The sequence below is a fragment of the Tiliqua scincoides genome, chromosome 6 (assembly GCF_035046505.1).
Source record: "Tiliqua scincoides isolate rTilSci1 chromosome 6, rTilSci1.hap2, whole genome shotgun sequence".
Taxonomy (NCBI): domain Eukaryota; kingdom Metazoa; phylum Chordata; class Lepidosauria; order Squamata; family Scincidae; genus Tiliqua; species Tiliqua scincoides.
Genome location: NC_089826.1, coordinates 70,055,904 through 70,074,356, shown reverse-complemented (window position 1 = coordinate 70,074,356; position 18,453 = coordinate 70,055,904). Strand labels below are relative to the sequence as shown.

Genomic DNA, 18,453 nt, shown 5'->3' with positions numbered 1-18,453 from the left:
AAATGGTACACATGTCAAAAGTGACATCTCATGATTGCTCTGGTTTTGTGTATTTATATACTGCTTTTCAACAAAAATTCATAAAGCAGTTTACATAGCAAAGGGCTCACAGTCTAAAAAGAGGTACAGAGAAGATACCAGAAATAGTAACTGGAAAAGATACCATGATGTGATGATAAATTATATACAGCAATATCATGTACATTCTCTGGGGCAGAGGAGCTTCCATGATGGTGGTGGCCAGGGAGGACTTCAGACAGCAATGAAGAGGAGAAGGAGAACCTGCAGCACTGTTGGGAGGCCGCCTGGGACACAGAGGACGAGGCTTCCCAAGCAAGCTCAGCATCCCACCTGTGAAAGAAGCAGGACAGCTGGCAACAGGAAGGCTGAGTACTGAGGGGAGGGGATTGAGAACAGCTGCCTTAGTTTCCTTCCATCTGGAAGTGTCAGGCTACAGTGTGTTTGCATAACTCTATGGAATTTAGCACGTGTTTTTTGTTAATCGCACTGAGTCACGGAATGGAACTAATGCGGATAAATAGGCTCCACCTGTACTGCACAATCTTCATTTGTACAATAGCCAAGAAACAGAAAGAGCTAATGTGGACATGCCAAAAACAGACTTCCTAACTAAATGAATAAAAATAATTGCCTAAATAAGTAGATTTCTGGGAGAGGTTCAAAACAGCCACTCTTCATTCCCACCTAATCAAGTCAGGAGCATGCTTTTCTGGGCAATGTTTTCTGGGAAACTATCTTAAAGATGTGAGGATTGGGGTGGGGAAACTGAGGCCACAGTTCAGAGATCTGCATGTGTGAGGCTCTTGTTTGCAGTGAAGGCAGATGAAGGGATCTTTCCTCATAAACAACTAGTTCATGTGCTTATTTGGATCATAACTTCAGGCAGTTTTCATTCAAAAGTCTTTAAAGTGGTTTGTGTGTAGGTAAAAATGTGACCTGAACACACCAAGATCCAGGTCTACAGAGCTTGCGCCCTGAGTATACTTCTTTACTGCAGTGAGTCATGGACTCTCCGCTCACAACAGGAGAGGAAACTGAACGCTTTCCACATGTGCTGCCTCCGATGCATCCTCGGCATCACCTGGCAGGACAAAGTTCCAAACAACACAGTCCTGGAACGAGCTGGAATCCCTAGCATGTATGCACTGCTGAAACAGAGATGCCTGTGTTGGCTCGGTCATGTTGTGAGAATGGATGATGGCCGGATCCGAAAGGATCTCCTCTGTGGAGAACTCGTGCAAGGAAAGCGCCCTACAGGTAGACCACAGCTGCCATACAAGGACATCTGCAAGAGGGATCTGAAGGTCTTAGGAGTGGACCTCAACAGGTGGGAAACCCTGGCCTCTGAGCAGCCCGCTTGGAGGCAGGCTGTGCAGTATGGCCTTTCCCAGTTTGAAGAGACACTTGGCCAACAGTCTGAGGCAAAGAGGCAAAGAAGGGAGGCCCATAGCCAGGGAGACAGACCAGGGACAGACTGCACTTGCTCCCGGTGTGGAAGGGATTGTCACTCCCGAATCGGCCTTTTCAGCCACACTAGACGCTGTTCCAGAACCACCATTCAGAGCGCGATACCATAGTCTTTCGAGACTGAAGGTTGCCAACAACATGTACATTCATCTGGTTTTGACCAGAGCATGAACCTTAGTCAAAAAAGGATAAATGTCAAAGCACAGCCTAGACAACTTAAAAAACTGCCTCGGTTGCCCATACTAAGGAGTGACATGTGTGCAGAAAAGAAAAGCAGTTCAGTGTAATACCTACACAGATCCTGTTGGAATCCCTCCTGCATAAGCTTTTACCAGAAACCATTATGAAATAAATCACTGATTTATTGAGCAGCTGAGAGCAAGTACTCACACAGGCACATAGAAAAGCAGCGGTCTCCAAGCAGCTCAAGACCACCTATCACAACCACAGGAATAAATTAGTAGAAGCATGCACTAATCTGGGCCCTTATGCCCCACCTTCTGATACCAGGCAGTTCCATGCCTCTGTTCATGCATAAGATGATGCCACAGCGATCTATTTCCCCCAACTGTCTTTCCCTGGGCTGCCAATTTGACTTCTTAATTATTATAACTGATCCAGATCCCTACCCTTTGTGGTATTGGATGAAATCAGGCAAAAGAGGAAAGCACGTGGACAAAATGAAATGTGGCTATAATGGAAAAAAAGTAAAAGAGCAAAGTGACATAAGAACATAAGAACAGCCCCACTGGATCAGGCCATAGGCCCATCTAGTCCAGCTTCCTGTATCTCACAGCGGCCCACCAAATGCCCCAGGGAGCACACCAGATAACAAGATACCTCATCCTGGTGCCCTCCCTTGCATCTGGCATTCTGACACAACCCATTTCTAAAATCAGGAGGTTGCGCATACAGGAGGTTACACTTACAAAAGTCAAGTGGATGAAACAAGGTATTGTTGTGAAATATCTCTCATTATTGTGCAGATATTGTTTACATATAAAGCAGAACAATGAGCAGCAGAGAAACATAAACCAATTTAGCAGGGGAACAATCAGCATAACTGAAATACCAGCCAGAATAAACAGACACTGAAACACCAGCAGTTCACTACCTCTAATATTTTCAGAAAGTGTCTGAAGCCAAGCAGTGGCCAAAAGTTATATGCAGATCATTATGTCTGATAATCAAGTAGCAAGGATGAGATACTCAAGCTAATAATGTGTGAAGGAATAACCATTTCCATCTTCAAAAATTAAAAACAGAATTTAAGGTAGGGCATAGATTGATTTTTCTCTGAGTGATAATTCCAACCTTAAGGACTTTATTTGCTGTCACTGTCCTATTTAAAGAGAATGTTGAACTAAATTCCTGTATTATTTCCAATAATGTTGTGAAGAATCCTCCTAGCTTATCAACAAATTCAGATAAGATTTGTTTAGCAAAAATTTTATTTTTTATAAATATTTAAATAAAAATATTATAAAAATATATTATATTTTATATATATAATATATTATATTATATATAATATAATATATAATATATATAATATAAAATATTATAAAATATATTATATTATATTTATAATATAAATGTATTTTAGGGCCCAATCCTATCCAACTTTCCAGTGCCGGTTCAGCAGTGTCAATAGGGTGTGTGCTGCATCCTGTGGTGCAAGGGGGTAGACACAGAGGCTTCCTCAAAGTATGGGAACATTTGTTCCCTTAATTGGGGCAGCATTGTGGCTGCACTGGTGCTGGAAAGTTGGACAGGACTGGGCCCTTACTGCCTTAGAAACAGCAATTAATTTCAGCCTATGCTTAGCAGGGTTCAAGTCTGTTTATTTAGTATTTGAACAGCAGTCTTTTTATACTTATCCTGTGAGTTATCTCTTCCTGTCATTTTTTTTTGTCTCAGCTTGTAACAGCAACTTGCACTTTTATCTTCTCATATAAGCCTTAAACACATCTCAGACAAAGGTAAACTCAAAGTGGGTTAAACATTTCCTGCAAAAAAGTGATGTCCCTCACTTTAACATTAAATTACAAGAATTACCTTGAGACACCAATCCCATCGGAAAAAGCATAATAAAAGTGCTGAAATGTAAAGAGACTCCTGGTTCTGACAGGTTTACAGCTGAACTCTACCAAGGAATTTTAGACCGTACATAGTCAAGTTATTTTTTGTTATAAAGATAATAGGGTAAACCAGGGGTGTCAAACTCGTTTCGTACTGAGGGTCGAATAGCATTAATTATGTCTGCTGAGGGCCAGAAGTGATGTCATTAGGTAGGAAGTGATGTCATTAAACAGGTCATAACCAAAATAAGCACTTTTTCCTCACTTAGAAACTCATTAGCTGCAAATGACAGAAGAGAAAATGTGCAAATCTCGATCATATTTCAAGATACAGGAGAGCCCAATTTTCATATGGGCTGCCTTTTCAGCAGTATCACCTTAGCACTGCTGCAGTCAGCAGCTGAGAGCCTGAGGGCCAGATAAAAAGGTTCTGTGGGCCTTATGTTTGACACCCCTGGGGTAAGCTAATCATGACATATAAGCCAGGTAGACCCTGAGAAGTCAGAATTTTAGGGCCAAACTAGACATGACTTTAATCATGTTGTTTGGCCCTGCATGTTATTTTAAAATTTTTAAACAGTAGCTGTGGGGCCCTGATTCATGGGGGGAGGGGGAATAGGAGTGAGAGGGAGAAAAAGAAAATTCTTTTTCTTGCCATGGTTGAATTGGGGTTCTTTGTGGTTCCTTTTTCCTCCAGGAGAGAAGTTTCTACTGATACCAATCAGATTATTAGTTCTATCATGAATAATATATTCAAGGACCAGAAACAGGATTTGGTGTTTCTGGGAAGAGAATGGCTGTTTCTGAGAAGATAGGAATTCTGTTCTATAGTACATCTCACCATAGAAATCACCTCAGGCTTGAATCCTTGACAGGAAAAATCTGCCTGAGTTATTGTGACTCAATATGCATGAGAGAAAATTATTTCATCCCTGCTCAGGTGATGAGCCTTCTCAGCCTCACATGATTGATGAGTGCAGGTGGAAACAAATTTCATCAGCCTCATTGCTCCTGGAGAAAGGCAAATCATTATTAGAACAGCTTTCTTCTTGCTCCAAAACAATATTTTGAGCAGCCTTTTTTAAATGAAACAATTTAAAGCAATTTCTTAATGTGCTTTATTTTGATAGGGAGTTTTACTGCTGTATGGCCAAGCAGAAGCTAGTACTAAATTATTTATAAATAATTAGAAAGTCATGCCTAGTTTCGCTTCCTTTCTCTGCTGAACAATCAAGCAAAGAGTAGTTCAAAATTTATAAATTGTGTTTTTAAGTACAGTATCCAGCCATACCCATAAAAAATGAGAGGGAAACTTGGTAGACGTATACAGATTTCCGATTCAGGAAACTTTATTGGCATAAAATAAAACATAACATAGGACAATAGATTTAAACCACACCTAAAACAGCCTGTGAACCCAACCAACACACCGCCCTTACTTATACCACGCCTCCTCAAAATTGCATGAAAATTTTTTGCAACCTGGCGTGTACATGCCTCATCCTTTCCTAATACCAACTGATGAAGCAAGAAGTCCCCTGACCCACGTATGGAAGACAAATTGCCCTGAGCAACTGCAAACACAGATCGTCAAACTATTTGCAAAACCATATGTGAAAGAGATTCAATGTCCTAGGAGTTGCAGCTACACACCCCTGCTTGCACACTCAGGCCAATGTATCTCCCAGATGTAAAATTAGATGGCATACACTGCAACACACCAGGGAGAAGGCTCTCCGTTCCTGTAAATTAAATAGGAAATGTAAGTAGGTGGGCCCTTTATCCAGGATTGGAAAAAGCGAAAACCGGAGGGGAGAACAGGTCATGGTTGCAGCTGCAAACAGCTCTTGACGTTCTATATCCTCAAACTGGATTTTCAGAGTTTTAAATGCTAACTCTGGTGAGAGGTCTCCTAACAGATCTGCTGACAGACCTATGGCCTGAACCTTATTTAGGAGCAATAACAGACTTGGAGAGAATGTTGGGTCAGTTAATAGGTTTCTGAGAAGAATATCTTGCTCAGACCCTTAGCCAAAATTTACAAAAACTCATCAAAGCCATGGTTTCTAACTCTTGTTGGCCCGCTTCCAGACATAATACTGCATATGGAGCACAGCGTGGTAGAGCAAATATTTTTTATAAAAACCATGACTGGATCCTCTCAATGCTGGCACCAAATGCAGACCTCCATATGGGTATTCAGTACAAAATTTGGGTCTTAACTTTAGCATTGAAAATTTGCAGGGTGGAAGGGATATAAGAATTGCCCCATGCATAGAAAAAACGTACAATGGCATGCATAGACAGTTTTGCAGCTTGGCTCCTCACCTGTTGGTGCGGACTCCAAGAGAGTCTGTAATGATACAGGATACCCAAATACTTGAATTCCTTGACCTGCCTGACTGCTTTGCCATTGAAAGTCCAAAGCCAAGGTTTCCATGATCTGCTGAATACCAGGATTCTGGGCTTCTCACAGTTCAAAGAGAGCTTGTTCTGTTCAAAATATGTCAGACTAGATTGAACCAGGCACCTTAAGCCAATTCTGGTTCGAGAAAGCAGGACCATATCATCTGCATAGAGCAGCACTGGAACTTTTACAGAGCCAACTTTAGGGCAGTGGGTATCAATTTTGTGCAAGTGGGTGGCAAAATCATTAACATAAATTAAACAGGGTGGAAGCAAACACACAACCCTGCTTTACTTCCTTATTCAGGGGGACCTCCCCAGACAAACTGCTGTGTGAGAACAATTTGATATGACCAGAAGTACCAGAGTGAGTACCAGAGTGAGTACCAGAGGGAGGGACTGAGTGTAGGTGAGGACGGATTGATGGATTGTCTTCTTACTGACTCTTATCTTACACCACAAAGGTCAGCAAAGCACAAAGTTGCGTGGGGACGGGACGGGATGCAAAGTGTTTCAAGTTCCTGAGTGCATCAGAAAACTTGCCATATTACAAGCCTTCTCTCCGCCTCCCCTATTTTTTCCTAGTTTGCTTCCTGTTCCAACTTTTTTCTTCCTTTCTTCTTTTTCTTCTTGAGATGTTTGCTATCTGCCTCTTCATAAAGGCAATACATATTTGAGAGTTTACAGGTTGAGCCTCATTATTCTCATGGGTTCTGTTCCAAGCACTCAAGTGGATGGCAAAAAACGCACAATAGCAAATCAATTTAAAAAAAAAAGTTTCTTTGCTTTGATTTGAAAACAGCTTTACTGACCTTTGTGTTGTAAGATAAGAGTCATTAAGAAGACAATCCACCAATCTGTTCTCCTCCAAGAGCTTACTTCACTCAGTCCCTCCCTTCACCAATACAAAGTGATCACCTTTCTTTCACCTGCTCAGGGGGAAGGGAGGGGTCGCCTGGAGAGAGAAGGATTGATGGATAGTCAGCCAGATGCCCCCCTCTCTCTCATTAAGGAGGCTATTGTTAAAGGACTGTTTTTGAAACTGAATCTTCAAAGGGGTGCATTTTTCCCCTTCTCCAGGGATCAGCACATCCCTTCTCATTTGCAGTGGCCATTCGTGTTGAGTCAAATCCATGTATAAAAAATCCGTGTATAAAAAGGCTGGACTTGTAATTTAGAATTCTTTAAGTGGCAGCTAATATTTCAATTTTTAGTAGTTATTTCGCCTATTTTCTTTTCTGGGTTAGTTATTTGAAAATATATTTGAAATTTCAACGGCACAAATTTATTTTTAATTTGAATTTTGGGATACATCTTAATTTAAGCATTTATTTTTTATGCTTGATTTTAGACACACATACACAGTGTATTCGTAAGGTGGTGGGGGGTGCCCTGCACTGATTAAGTTGCCCCAGGCCCAGCAGCCTTCTAGGGATGGCCCTGCTTACAAGTATCACATTATTTTTCTTATCATAAAACAATGACTCATCTATAAAATGTTGCCCTTCCTACCCCAAATAAAAAGGAAAAGATAAATAAATGTAATTTTAAAACACACTTATGATCACAAAGAGTATAGTCTAAATCAGGCATGTCAAAGTTGCTTCAAGCAGTGAGCCAAAGAGCATTCATGGCACCTGCTATCAGCATTAATGGCGTGATACCATTAATCAGGAAGTGACATCATTAAGCAGGTGATGAAGCAGGCCCTCAGTTTGGCTGTACTTGTCGTAAGAGGCGACTAAACAGCCACCGGGTAGATGGGACTCGTCAGCCTAGGAAGGCAGCTCATCTAAGAGAAGGAAACTCTGACCTCAAACCTCCACTGCCTTGTAGCTATATCCAGTTCTGGAAAAGGCTTCAGGAGTCAACCTCGAGGCAAAATCAGGAGCCGGAGTCCCTTAGGCAGTTCATGGCTGAACACAGTCACGTTCTGGCAACTCCTGCGACGCCGCTGGAACCAACCGTATTGGCTTCTGCCTTTCCATTGGACCATTCCAGCGACGTGGAGAGGGGGGATTTGCTGCATGGGTAACAGCCTATCCTCCATACCTTCTTTACCCAGGCTTCGCGCACTGGAGAGGACACTCCAACTTCGCCATATGGCGTCGGCACAACACGGGAAGCAGCAGTTTACCGGTTATAAGTCTTTGCTCGATTGGCGTAGAGCATGACGCCAGGGGCTGCTTCCGACGGTGGGAGAGATCATTGCATCTCATTGGGCAGCTACCGCCCGCCTTAAGCTGGGCAGTCCCCAGCCAGTAAGGTGTTGCCTCGCCACGGTCCGTTAACCTCATGGGGTGCGTGGGGTTTAGGGTGAAAACCGACAAGCGGATCGACAACTCTGCACCATGCAACAGAAAACAGAAAACTACTGCCCTAAAGCTGGGCACCTGGAACGTTAGGACAATGACACCTGGCTTCTCTGATGACCTGCAAGAAATAGACGACGCACGCAAAACAGCTGTCATCGACATGGAGCTGAGCAGACTGCAGATGGACATCGTCGCCCTTCAAGAGACTAGGCTGCCAGATTCCGGATCTGTCAAGGAGAGAAATTTCTCATTTTTCTGGCAGGGAAAACCACCAAACGAAACCAGGGAACATGGCGTTGGCTTTGCGGTCAGAAATACCCTGCTGAAATCCATCATCCCACCTACTGTGGGAAGTGAAAGAATTTTGTCCCTGCAGCTCCAGTCATCAGCAGGACCTATCACTCTCATCAGTGCTTATGCACCGACTCTGTCGTCTCCAGCAGAAGCCAAAGACAAATTCTATGATGACCTGGCCACCACTGTCAAGAAAATCCCTGTAAAAGAGCCATTGTTCATCCTCGGCGATTTCAATGCTAGAGTTGGTGCTGATAACAGTTCATGGCCCACTTGCTTAGGTCAGTTTGGCACTGGGAGGATGAACGAAAATGGCCAACGCCTGCTAGAGTTTTGCTGTCATCACGGTCTCTGTGTCAGCAACACGTTCTTCAACACAAAGCCCCAACATAGAGTCTCTTGGAGACATCCAAGATCAAAGCACTGGCACCAGCTCGACCTGATCCTCACCAGACGCTCCAGCCTTCCCAGCATCAAGATCACACGCAGTTATCATGGTGCTGCCTGCGACACTGACCACTCCCTGGTGTGCAGCAGAGTGAAACTGCAAACAAAGCGACTGCATCACACGAAAAAGGAAGGAAGACCTCGCATTGATACCAGCAAGACCCGGGATCAGAGAAAAGTGGAGGAATTTGCACAAGCGCTTGAGGAATCTCTTCCAGGCCCGGCCGACGCAAACGCATCCAACAGATGGGAACATTTCAAGAATACCGTTTACAACACCGCCTTGTCCATATTCGGCAAGAAGACCAACAAGGCGGCAGACTGGTTTGAAGCCCACTCTGAGGAGTTGACACCAGTCATTGAGGAAAAGAGGAGAGCTCAAGCAGCATACAAGGCCTGTCCCAGTGAGCGCAACCTGCAGGTCCTCCGAACTGCTCGCAGCAAAGTCCAACAGACTGCCAGGAGATGTGCTAACGACTACTGGCTCCAGCTCTGTTCCGAGATACAGATAGCAGCTGACACGGGCAACATCAAGGGGATGTATGATGGTATCAAGCAGGCCCTAGGTCCAACACAGAAGAAAATTGCCCCTCTGAAGTCTGCCACAGGCGAGGTCATCCAGGATCGGGCGCAGCAGATGGAACGCTGGGTGCAGCACTACTCTGAGCTATATTCCAGAGAAAATGTAGTCACCGCACTGAACAACATTGAGTGCCTGCCTGTGCTGGAAGAGCTTGACAGTGAACCAACCCTAGAACTTCACGTGGCCCTGGACTCCCTTGCCTTTGGCAAGGCACCTGGAAAAGACAGCATCCCTGCTGAAGTCCTAAAATGCTGCAAAGAGATCATCGTCACTGAGCTGCATGAAATCCTCTGTCTCTGCTGGAGAGAAGGTGGAGTACCTCAAGACATGAGGGATGCAAACATCATCACGCTGTACAAGAACAAAGGTGACAGGGGTGACTGCAACAACTACCGCGGCATCTCTCTCCTTAGCGTTGTAGGAAAGCTGTTTGCCCGAGTTGTACTAAAGAGGCTCCAGGTACTTGCAGAGAGCGTCTATCCAGAATCGCAGTGTGGATTCCGAGCCAACAGGTCCACCACTGATATGGTATTCTCCCTTAGACAACTGCAGGAGAAATGCAGGGAACAACGACAGCCACTCTTTATAGCCTTCATAGATCTCACAAAGGCTTTCGACCTGGTCAGCAGAGACGGCCTCTTCAAGATTCTCCCCAAGATTGGATGTCCACCCAGGCTCCTCAGCATCATCAGATCTTTCCACAAGGACATGAAGGGCACTGTTGTCTTCGATGGCTCCACATCAGACCCTTTTGACATCCGAAGCGGAGTGAAGCAGGGCTGTGTTCTTGCACCAACCTTGTTTGGGATTTTCTTTGCTGTCCTGCTGAAGCAGGCCTTTGGAACTGCAACAGAAGGCATCTATCTCCGGACCAGATCAGACGGAAAGCTCTTCAACCTCTCCAGACTGAGAGCAAAATCCAAAGTCCAGCTGAAATGTCTGCGTGACTTCCTCTTTGCCGACGATGCAGCTGTCACTACCCACTCTGCCAAAGATCTCCAGCAGCTCATGGATCGTTTTAGCAAGGCCTGCCAAGATTTTGGACTGACAATCAGCCTGAAGAAAACACAGGTCATGGTTCAGGATGTGGACTCACCTCCCTGCATTACAATCTCTGAGCATGAACTGGAGGTTGTCCATGACTTTGTGTACCTTGGCTCAACGATCTCCGACACTCATTCTCTCGATACCGAGCTAAACAAGCGCATCGGTAAAGCAGCTACCACGTTTTCCAGACTCACAAAGAGAGTCTGGTCCAACAAGAAGCTGACGGAACATACCAAGATCCAGGTCTACAGAGCTTGCGTCCTGAGTACACTTCTGTACTGCAGCGAGTCATGGACTCTTCACTCACAACAGGAGAGGAAACTGAGCGCTTTCCACATGCGCTGCCTCCGACGCATCCTCGGCATCACCTGGCAGGACAAAGTTCCAAACAACACAGTCCTGGAACGTGCTGGAATCCCTAGCATGTATTCACTGCTGAAACAGAGACGCCTGCGTTGGCTTGGTCATGTCGTGAGAATGGATGATGGCCGGATCCCAAAGGATCTCCTCTATGGAGAACTCGTGCAAGGAAAGCGCCCTACAGGCAGACCACAGCTGCGATACAAGGACATCTGCAAGAGGGATCTGAAGGCCTTAGGGATGGACCTCAACAAGTGGGAAACCCTGGCCTCTGAGCGGCCCGCTTGGAGGCAGGCTGTGCAGCATGGCCTTTCCCAGTTTGAAGAGACACTTTGCCAACAGTCTGAGGCTAAGAGGCAAAGAAGGAAGGCCCATAGTCAGGGAGACAGACCAGGGACAGACTGCACTTGCTCCCGGTGTGGAAGGGATTGTCACTCCCGGATTGGCCTTTTCAGCCACACTAGACGCTGTGCCAGAACCACCATTCAGAGCGCGATACCATAGTCTTTCGAGACTGAAGGTTGCCAATACAAAAAGCAGGTGATGACCAGAAAAAACACTTTTTGCTTCACTTAGGAACCTTTAAGCTGCAAATGACAGAACAGAAAATATACAAATCTCAATCATATTTTCAAGATATGGGTAGGCCCAATTTTCACAGACTGCCTTTTAAGAACTTCCACCTAGAAGTCACTTCACAGTTCAGTTGTTGAAAGGTGCTCTGCGAAGTGACACCTCAGCAGAAGCAGCGCTGCTAAAAGGTAGCCCGTGTGATAACTGGGCTCTCCCAGCGCATCTGCAGCTTCTCCCTTTCTCACCCCTCTTGGTCTGCCTCTTCTCCCTTACTGTTCCTAACCTTCCGAGTGCTCCTTCCATCTCTCCCTCCCAGCACCTCTGCAATAGCAACACTGCTGAAAGGGCCGTGCTGGGAGAGCCCAGTTATCATATAGAGTGCCCTTTCAAAGGTGACATCTCAGCACTGCTGAAAGAGTGGCCCACATGATAACTGAGGTCTCCCAGTGTCATCCTTTCATCAATGCCATTTCTGCCAATGTGTCATTTCACAGCTCAGCAGCTGACGGTGTTGTTGAGAGAGCCCAAGTATCATGTAGGCCAGATACAAAGCTTCTGCAGGCCACATCTGGCCCCTGGGCCTTATACTTGACACCCGTGATCTAAATTATTTTTTTTGGACATAATTTACGTTTCTAAAAAATTCATGGTCGTTTTTAAATACATCTTCAAATACATCATTGGAATTGCCATTATAATGGAATTTATAATTAAACAAAGGATCATCTTGCAATGTAATGTGTGCAAATGCTAGAGGCCCACAAGAAATCAGAGTGGGAAATCCCCCAATTGGGAAACAATTGGGAAATCCCCCTTAATAGCACAGTAGTGTGAGACTGCTGAGCAGCTTCCCACCCACTTAAGATTGAACCAAGTTAAGAGCTGTAGTACTACTGCCGTATAGTGCTGTTGAGGTTTGAACTTTCCTGCTGGTGAAAAGGAAGTGGTTCATGTACCCCAAACCTGAGTGATACAGTATGCAAAGATTGTATTTTTATCTTTCCATCACTATGACATACAACAGAGTTGAAGAAACGTTAAGAGACACAGGCCTCACAGATCACATCCTGAATTAATTTTCACTCTCTATTCTAAGACATTTTATTTAGAGCTTTGTCCTCTTTGTAGCTAAAAGCATCCCTGAAGAAAATTTATTGGGATCCAAGAAGTCCTTTTCAATTCTACTAAAGCCTCCCCCCCCAACTCTTTTATTCAGAGCCGCTAACAGCTTGTAACATCCTGGATTTAGGAGGGGAAGAAAATTATATTCAGTTGATGCAGTGGCGTAGCTAGCGGGGGGTGGTCTGCCCCAGGTACCACCCCTTGGGGGTGACACCACAAATGCCACAACATTGCTAACATCACAAAGGTTCGGAATAACCCCATCATGCTATATACCATTGGATGCAGAATTTCCAGCGGAATGTAATGCAAAAAACAGGATTGAAATATCTCCTTTCCACCAAAAGTTATGACCAAAACATGGGTCCTGGACAGATTGTCATTCTAAAAAGTGGGTCCCAGTGTTAAAAGTTTGAGAACCACTGCCTTAACTCAAAACAGGTCAATTAGACATTCTTGGGGGGGGGGGGTGACACCCTAGTGACCAAAATTCTGGAAATATTTGATGAAGAATTTCATCCATTGCTTGTGGGGAAATATTCACTGCATTTATATTCTGGCCACTATTATTATTCATTTCAAATTCTGAGCTGCTTAAAGGAAGAGTGGTATAAAAATGTGAATGAATGAATAATTAATAAATAATTAATTAATTATGTTATATGGGCCGACAAAAATTTATGGGCCCCGGCTGTCAAATGACCTAGCTTCGCCACTGAGTTGATGTGCTTTCTGAGACAAACACTCTCTGATCCTAGTCTTTCTTTCAAGACACTATGTAAGGGCTTTAGCAGGCCAGTTTTCCTCCCCCCCCCCCCGGTCTTTCCTTTCCTTTTTGTTCTTGTTCAACTGATGCTCACTTGAGGTGTCTCCTATTTCATGGATCCTAGAGGGCAAAGCACATGCTTTGGACCAGTTAGGTTTTTTTTCCTCTTTAAAAAAATGCCTTTATTTAAAAACAGTATTTTACTGATACCGTGGAATTCCCAGGGTGTGCAGAAACCTCCACATTCTGTGTGTAGTCTGCCCCATTTCACTGCTCCACTGACAAGCACAGGATCTCTTAGTTCACTAGCTATATTGATTTAGTGTGCAATCCTGTTAGGCCAGTGCAAGCTCCTTGTGCTGACCCAGGAGGGTCACGAACGTGTCATAAAGCAGGTTTGCACCACCTTGGGAGTTGGCAGGGCCAGCGAAGGCCCACGGAGACTGCATCCAGCCTCTGCAATGACACAGGGAGAGAAGGTTGCCTCAGCCGAGCTCAGCCAATGCAGGGGTCTGGGGTGAGCAGGGAGGGGGCAAGAGGGAAGAATTCCAGGGTGGGGAGAGGGCAGAGGGAGGGCATTCCAGGGAGCAGGCAGGGAGTGGGAGGCAGGGCTGAGACCCAGCAGTTATGCTGGATCCCAACCCCGTTCCCTGAACAGCTTGGAGAGGCTTGAAGCTGCTCCGTTGTCCTTGGACTTGCCACTTCTTGAGGTGGCACAACTTCAAGGAGACTCACTGGGGCTGCAGTGGCTTACCCAGGAATAAGGGGACGAGTTTCCCCTTGCCTCCGGCTGAGCCACTTCTTGTCCCAATCTTGCACTGGATACAGGCCTCCTGGCCTGCGTGTTCCAGCGCAAGATAGGATTGCACTGCATGTTACATGTTTGTCCCATTAAGATAATTTTATCTATTTAAAAAACTACTATCCAACTTTTCAATAAGCTCAAAGCAGATTCCAAAAGAATTCAATTACATTAAAATTCAATTACACTGAATACCAAAATACATATCGAACAATAAAAAGTTATAGAGATAATGTGATGTTAAACAATGCATTGGAGAAAATACGAATATAATACTGCATACACAGTGTTCTGTTAGAATATTTGCGTCAAAGAGTTTTGGCCATTTATAAGAGTAGAGAAGAGAAAACAAAAGCAATGTAGAAATTCTAAGAAAATGCAAAGGTGTTGAAAAAAAAGATTATTCGCACAGGCAATTCCATGCTTTGTGGTACAGTTGATGACGTATCCGTGGTGGGACCCCTATTCTCTTCCTCTCCCCCTCTACTGTGGGCCTGAACCCAACTGTTGGACTGCCTTAAAAAAACAGAGGCAAGTTAGTATGGCAGCAGTTACTCTTGCAATGCGGTCACTGCTTGCCCGCCCAAGCAAAAACACAGAGATGGCAGAAAGAAGCAGCCACTGCCTCCACTAACTCACCTCTCTGAGTGCTATGAATTCTTTTTGCAATGCTGCAGCTTCTCATTTTATCACCCAGAGGGAGCGAAAAACCAGAAGCAGTTCAATGCATCCACTATAACCTCATTTGTTTATTTTAACATTCTCTCTGCAGCATTTCAGAAGAGGCTCAGTAAAAATAAAAATAAATTTTAAAAAATAAAAAAATTGTACTTCCACACCTTCTAGAAGGCAGATAAGAGATTGGAAGAGGCTGAAAGGAGCTGCCTTGTTGGCTTGCCTTCCTATGCTCTCTGTCTGGACAGCATAGAATTAGATAGTTAAGGTCGGTGGTCTGTGAGCAACACACAGGCCCCAATCTCATCACACAATCTCAAGAAGGTAAGTACAAGCAAATTAGCAGAAGCAATTTTTCTTGCAGCTCTGTCTCCCCATCAGTTGCTTGTCTGGTATCTCCCTTTTTGGGGGGAGAGGGAAATGTTAGAATTCGGTACCCAAGGAGAGACAAGATAGATGAGCAAACGGAGGTGTCACCTTGCTACTACTACCACCACTTGCTTGCTTGTTATCGCTTTCTAGATGGGACAGCAGACCAATGCACTACCCAAGGAAGAAGACAGCTAAGCTAGTGAGCAGAGGTGGAAGTTGCAAGGAGGAGCCATTTGCTCACCTGCACTCTGTATCTGACCAGCCCAAAAAAGGACCATCCTGTTGGGTGCAATCCTGATTATTGCACTACCAAGAGAGACTAGGTAGTGAGCAGATAATAAATGAGTGGAGCCACCTCCTCCATTTGTTCTTACCCTATGGCTGGCACAGCAAGAAGCTAGTAACATGGGAAGGAGTGCCTCTGACTATTGAACTATCCAGAGGAAGAATGCAGGTGCAAGAACAGAGCTGGAGCTCACCCCCTACCTTTGGCAGTAGTAGATACCAAGAGAGGGCTGAGCAATGAGGTAATTAGAATTTTAGTCCAGCAGGTCTACCTCCCAAAGGATATCTGGGAATATGTCCCAATAGACCTGATCCCAAATGACATGCTGCTTTGCAGATAAGCAATAGCTGTTCCTGGCCATTGTAGCTGGCTTCCTCAGGCAGCAGCTACTTCTTGGTGATGGTGCACACCCTTATTCCCACCACTACCCAGTGGAAGAGGGAAGATGAGCAAGCAGAGATGGCTACTACTCCCACTGGCTCCTCTGCTTTGGCAGGTGACATAGTCAGAAATGCCTAGATTGCTTCCCTTGTACTGGGGGGGGGGGAGAGAGAAAGGGGAGAAGAGGTGTTCCCATAAAGAGGTGAAGAGAAAGGAGGATCCCCACATCCCAAGGGACTCCTGTCAGCAGTGGCTGCTCCTCAGTGATAGCTGGTTGTCCATCCTGAAATTCAGGGGCCTCAGGCAATCTGTGACATCTAGCAATAAAGTGGGGAGGGGGGCGCTTCAGGCACACAGGTGGAAGAAAAAGGACCTGAGAACAGTGGCATAAGTGCTGGAGTTAAATAGACTTTGGAGGGGGAAGAATTCAATAGAGCAGTGATTTTCAACCAGTGTGCTATGAATGATCTACAGGTGTGTTGTGGGAGTTTGGGGGAGGGTCATTTATTGGTAGGGGGAGGAAGAGGGATTTATTTGTAGGGGGACATTAGTTTTGGTGAGGGCCATTTACTGGGGGATGTGAGCCCCTCTCCCTGCAGCATGGTGTGCATTGTCAATTGTCAAAAAGCCTTGACAATAAATTTTAGTGGTTGGTCAGTGTGCTGTGAGATAAAAAAGGTTGAAAATCTCTGTGATGCAGTAGCGTAGCTAAGGGGGTGCAGGGGGTAGCAAATGCACCAGGCAACAAGCTGAGCTTGATGCTAGTGTGGCCAAAATTGTGAAAACCTTGGTATGTACAAATTATACTGTCATGTTATATATCATTGGAAAGGTAATTTAATGCAGAATGCAATGAAACAAACCACACAGGAATATCAATAAAAAGGTATGGCCAATTAACCAGAAAACTTTGTTTATCCACTTATTAAATTTTATTTCATCACTGGGGGGGGGGGAGACTACAAAATCTTCTTTGTCCCAAGGGTAGCAGATGCCTTAGCTACACCACTGCTTCCTTAGGAGACACTCCCCCTTCCTACAACTCCTCCTCCTCTTCCCAGTCAAGCCTCTCTCTCCTTCTTCACCCAGAGGGACAAGGCAGCATCATGGCCAGGTGTGAAGGAGAGCCCTAGGTGGGCTGAACAGTGCAGATGAAGAAGTAGGCTCCAAAAAGGAAGGCAATGCCAACAGCGTGGACCCAGAGTGTCTCGGAGCTCAATTCTACGCATGTGAATTCAGAAGTAAGTTCCATCACAGTAAATGGGGCTTACTCCCAAGTAAGTGTTGATAGGATTGCAGGCTCAGAGCCCAATCCCATCCATGTCTACTCAGAAGTAAATTCCTTCCTAGTCAATGGGGCTTACCCCCAGGCAAGTGTGAATAAGATTGCAGCCTCAGAGCCCAATCCTACGCACATCTACTCAGAAGTCCCATAACAGTCAATGGGGCTTACTCCCAGGAAAGCAATAGGACTGTAGTCTCAACCCACAGGAGCTACTGTGGCAGGCAGCCTCAAAGCCCAATCCTACGCATATGTCTTCTCAGAAACAAGTCCCATCCTAGTCAATAAGGCTTAACCCCAGATAAGTGTGGACAGGACTGCAGCATCAGAGCACCAATCCTATGTGCATGTCTACTCAGAAGTAAGCCCCATGATAGTCAGTGGGGCTTACTCCCAGGTAGGTGCAGATAGGACTGCAGTCTCAACCTGCAGGAGCTACTGTGGCAGGCAGCCTCACAGCCCAGTCCTATGCACGTCTACTCAGAAGTAAGCCCCATGACAGTCAATGGGGCTTACTCCCAGGGAAGTGTGGAAGGGGGATGGCTGCCTCCCTCAGCAGACGAAACAAAGCTCCGAGGGAGGGGGCAGGGCACGGACTTCTACCTCCCCACGGAGGCCTCCCCCTTCCTCGGCACTCGTCCCGCAGGGTGGCGGGTTCACGACATTACCTGGGAGCGAGCGTCATTGATGCGAGAGTTCAACCGAGCGAAGGAAGCAGCTCTCCCTTCGCGGCCGCGCCCCCTTCAGCGCCCCCCACCCCGAGGGAGGACTGCGCCTCCACCCACCGGCGCCCTCCCGCCGCCGCCACTCACCCTCCGCCCGGGAGCGCAGCTCGGACACGGTCTTCTGCACCGCGGGCATGTCGTCGTCGTCGTCGTCGTCGCCGTCGCCGTCGCCGCCCGGGGAGGGGGGTGGGCGGGCGGGCGAGGCACGGTGCGGCGGACTGGGCGGCTGCTGCTCCCCGCCTCGCCTGACGTCGCTCAGCGGCTCGCGGCTGAGGCGAAAGGACCCCGAAGGCCGCTGCGCTCTCCTGCCCTGTCACACCGCGACGGAGCCGTCCTGGGACGCCCGCTCATCAGAGCCACAAAGTCCACCTCCTCCCGCCACGGCCACTCGGGGCCAACTGACAGGAGGCACAGCTGCTCTTGCGGCTGGCGCGCGCGCAACCCCGTC

At 46.0% G+C, this 18,453-nt stretch overlaps 1 protein-coding gene across 1 annotated transcript in view; it reads right to left on the bottom strand.

Moving 5' to 3' along the window:
* ATP8A1 (ATPase phospholipid transporting 8A1) overlaps window positions 1-18,159 on the bottom strand; it is a 106,836-nt gene extending 88,677 nt beyond the window's left edge. Inside the window, exon 1 of the mRNA XM_066631770.1 lies at window positions 18,093-18,159. Coding sequence (XP_066487867.1) covers window positions 18,093-18,141 — 49 coding nt within the window. The 5' untranslated portion in view covers window positions 18,142-18,159. The remainder of the gene's footprint in view (window positions 1-18,092) is intronic.
* Between the last annotated feature and the right edge of the window lie 294 nt (window positions 18,160-18,453).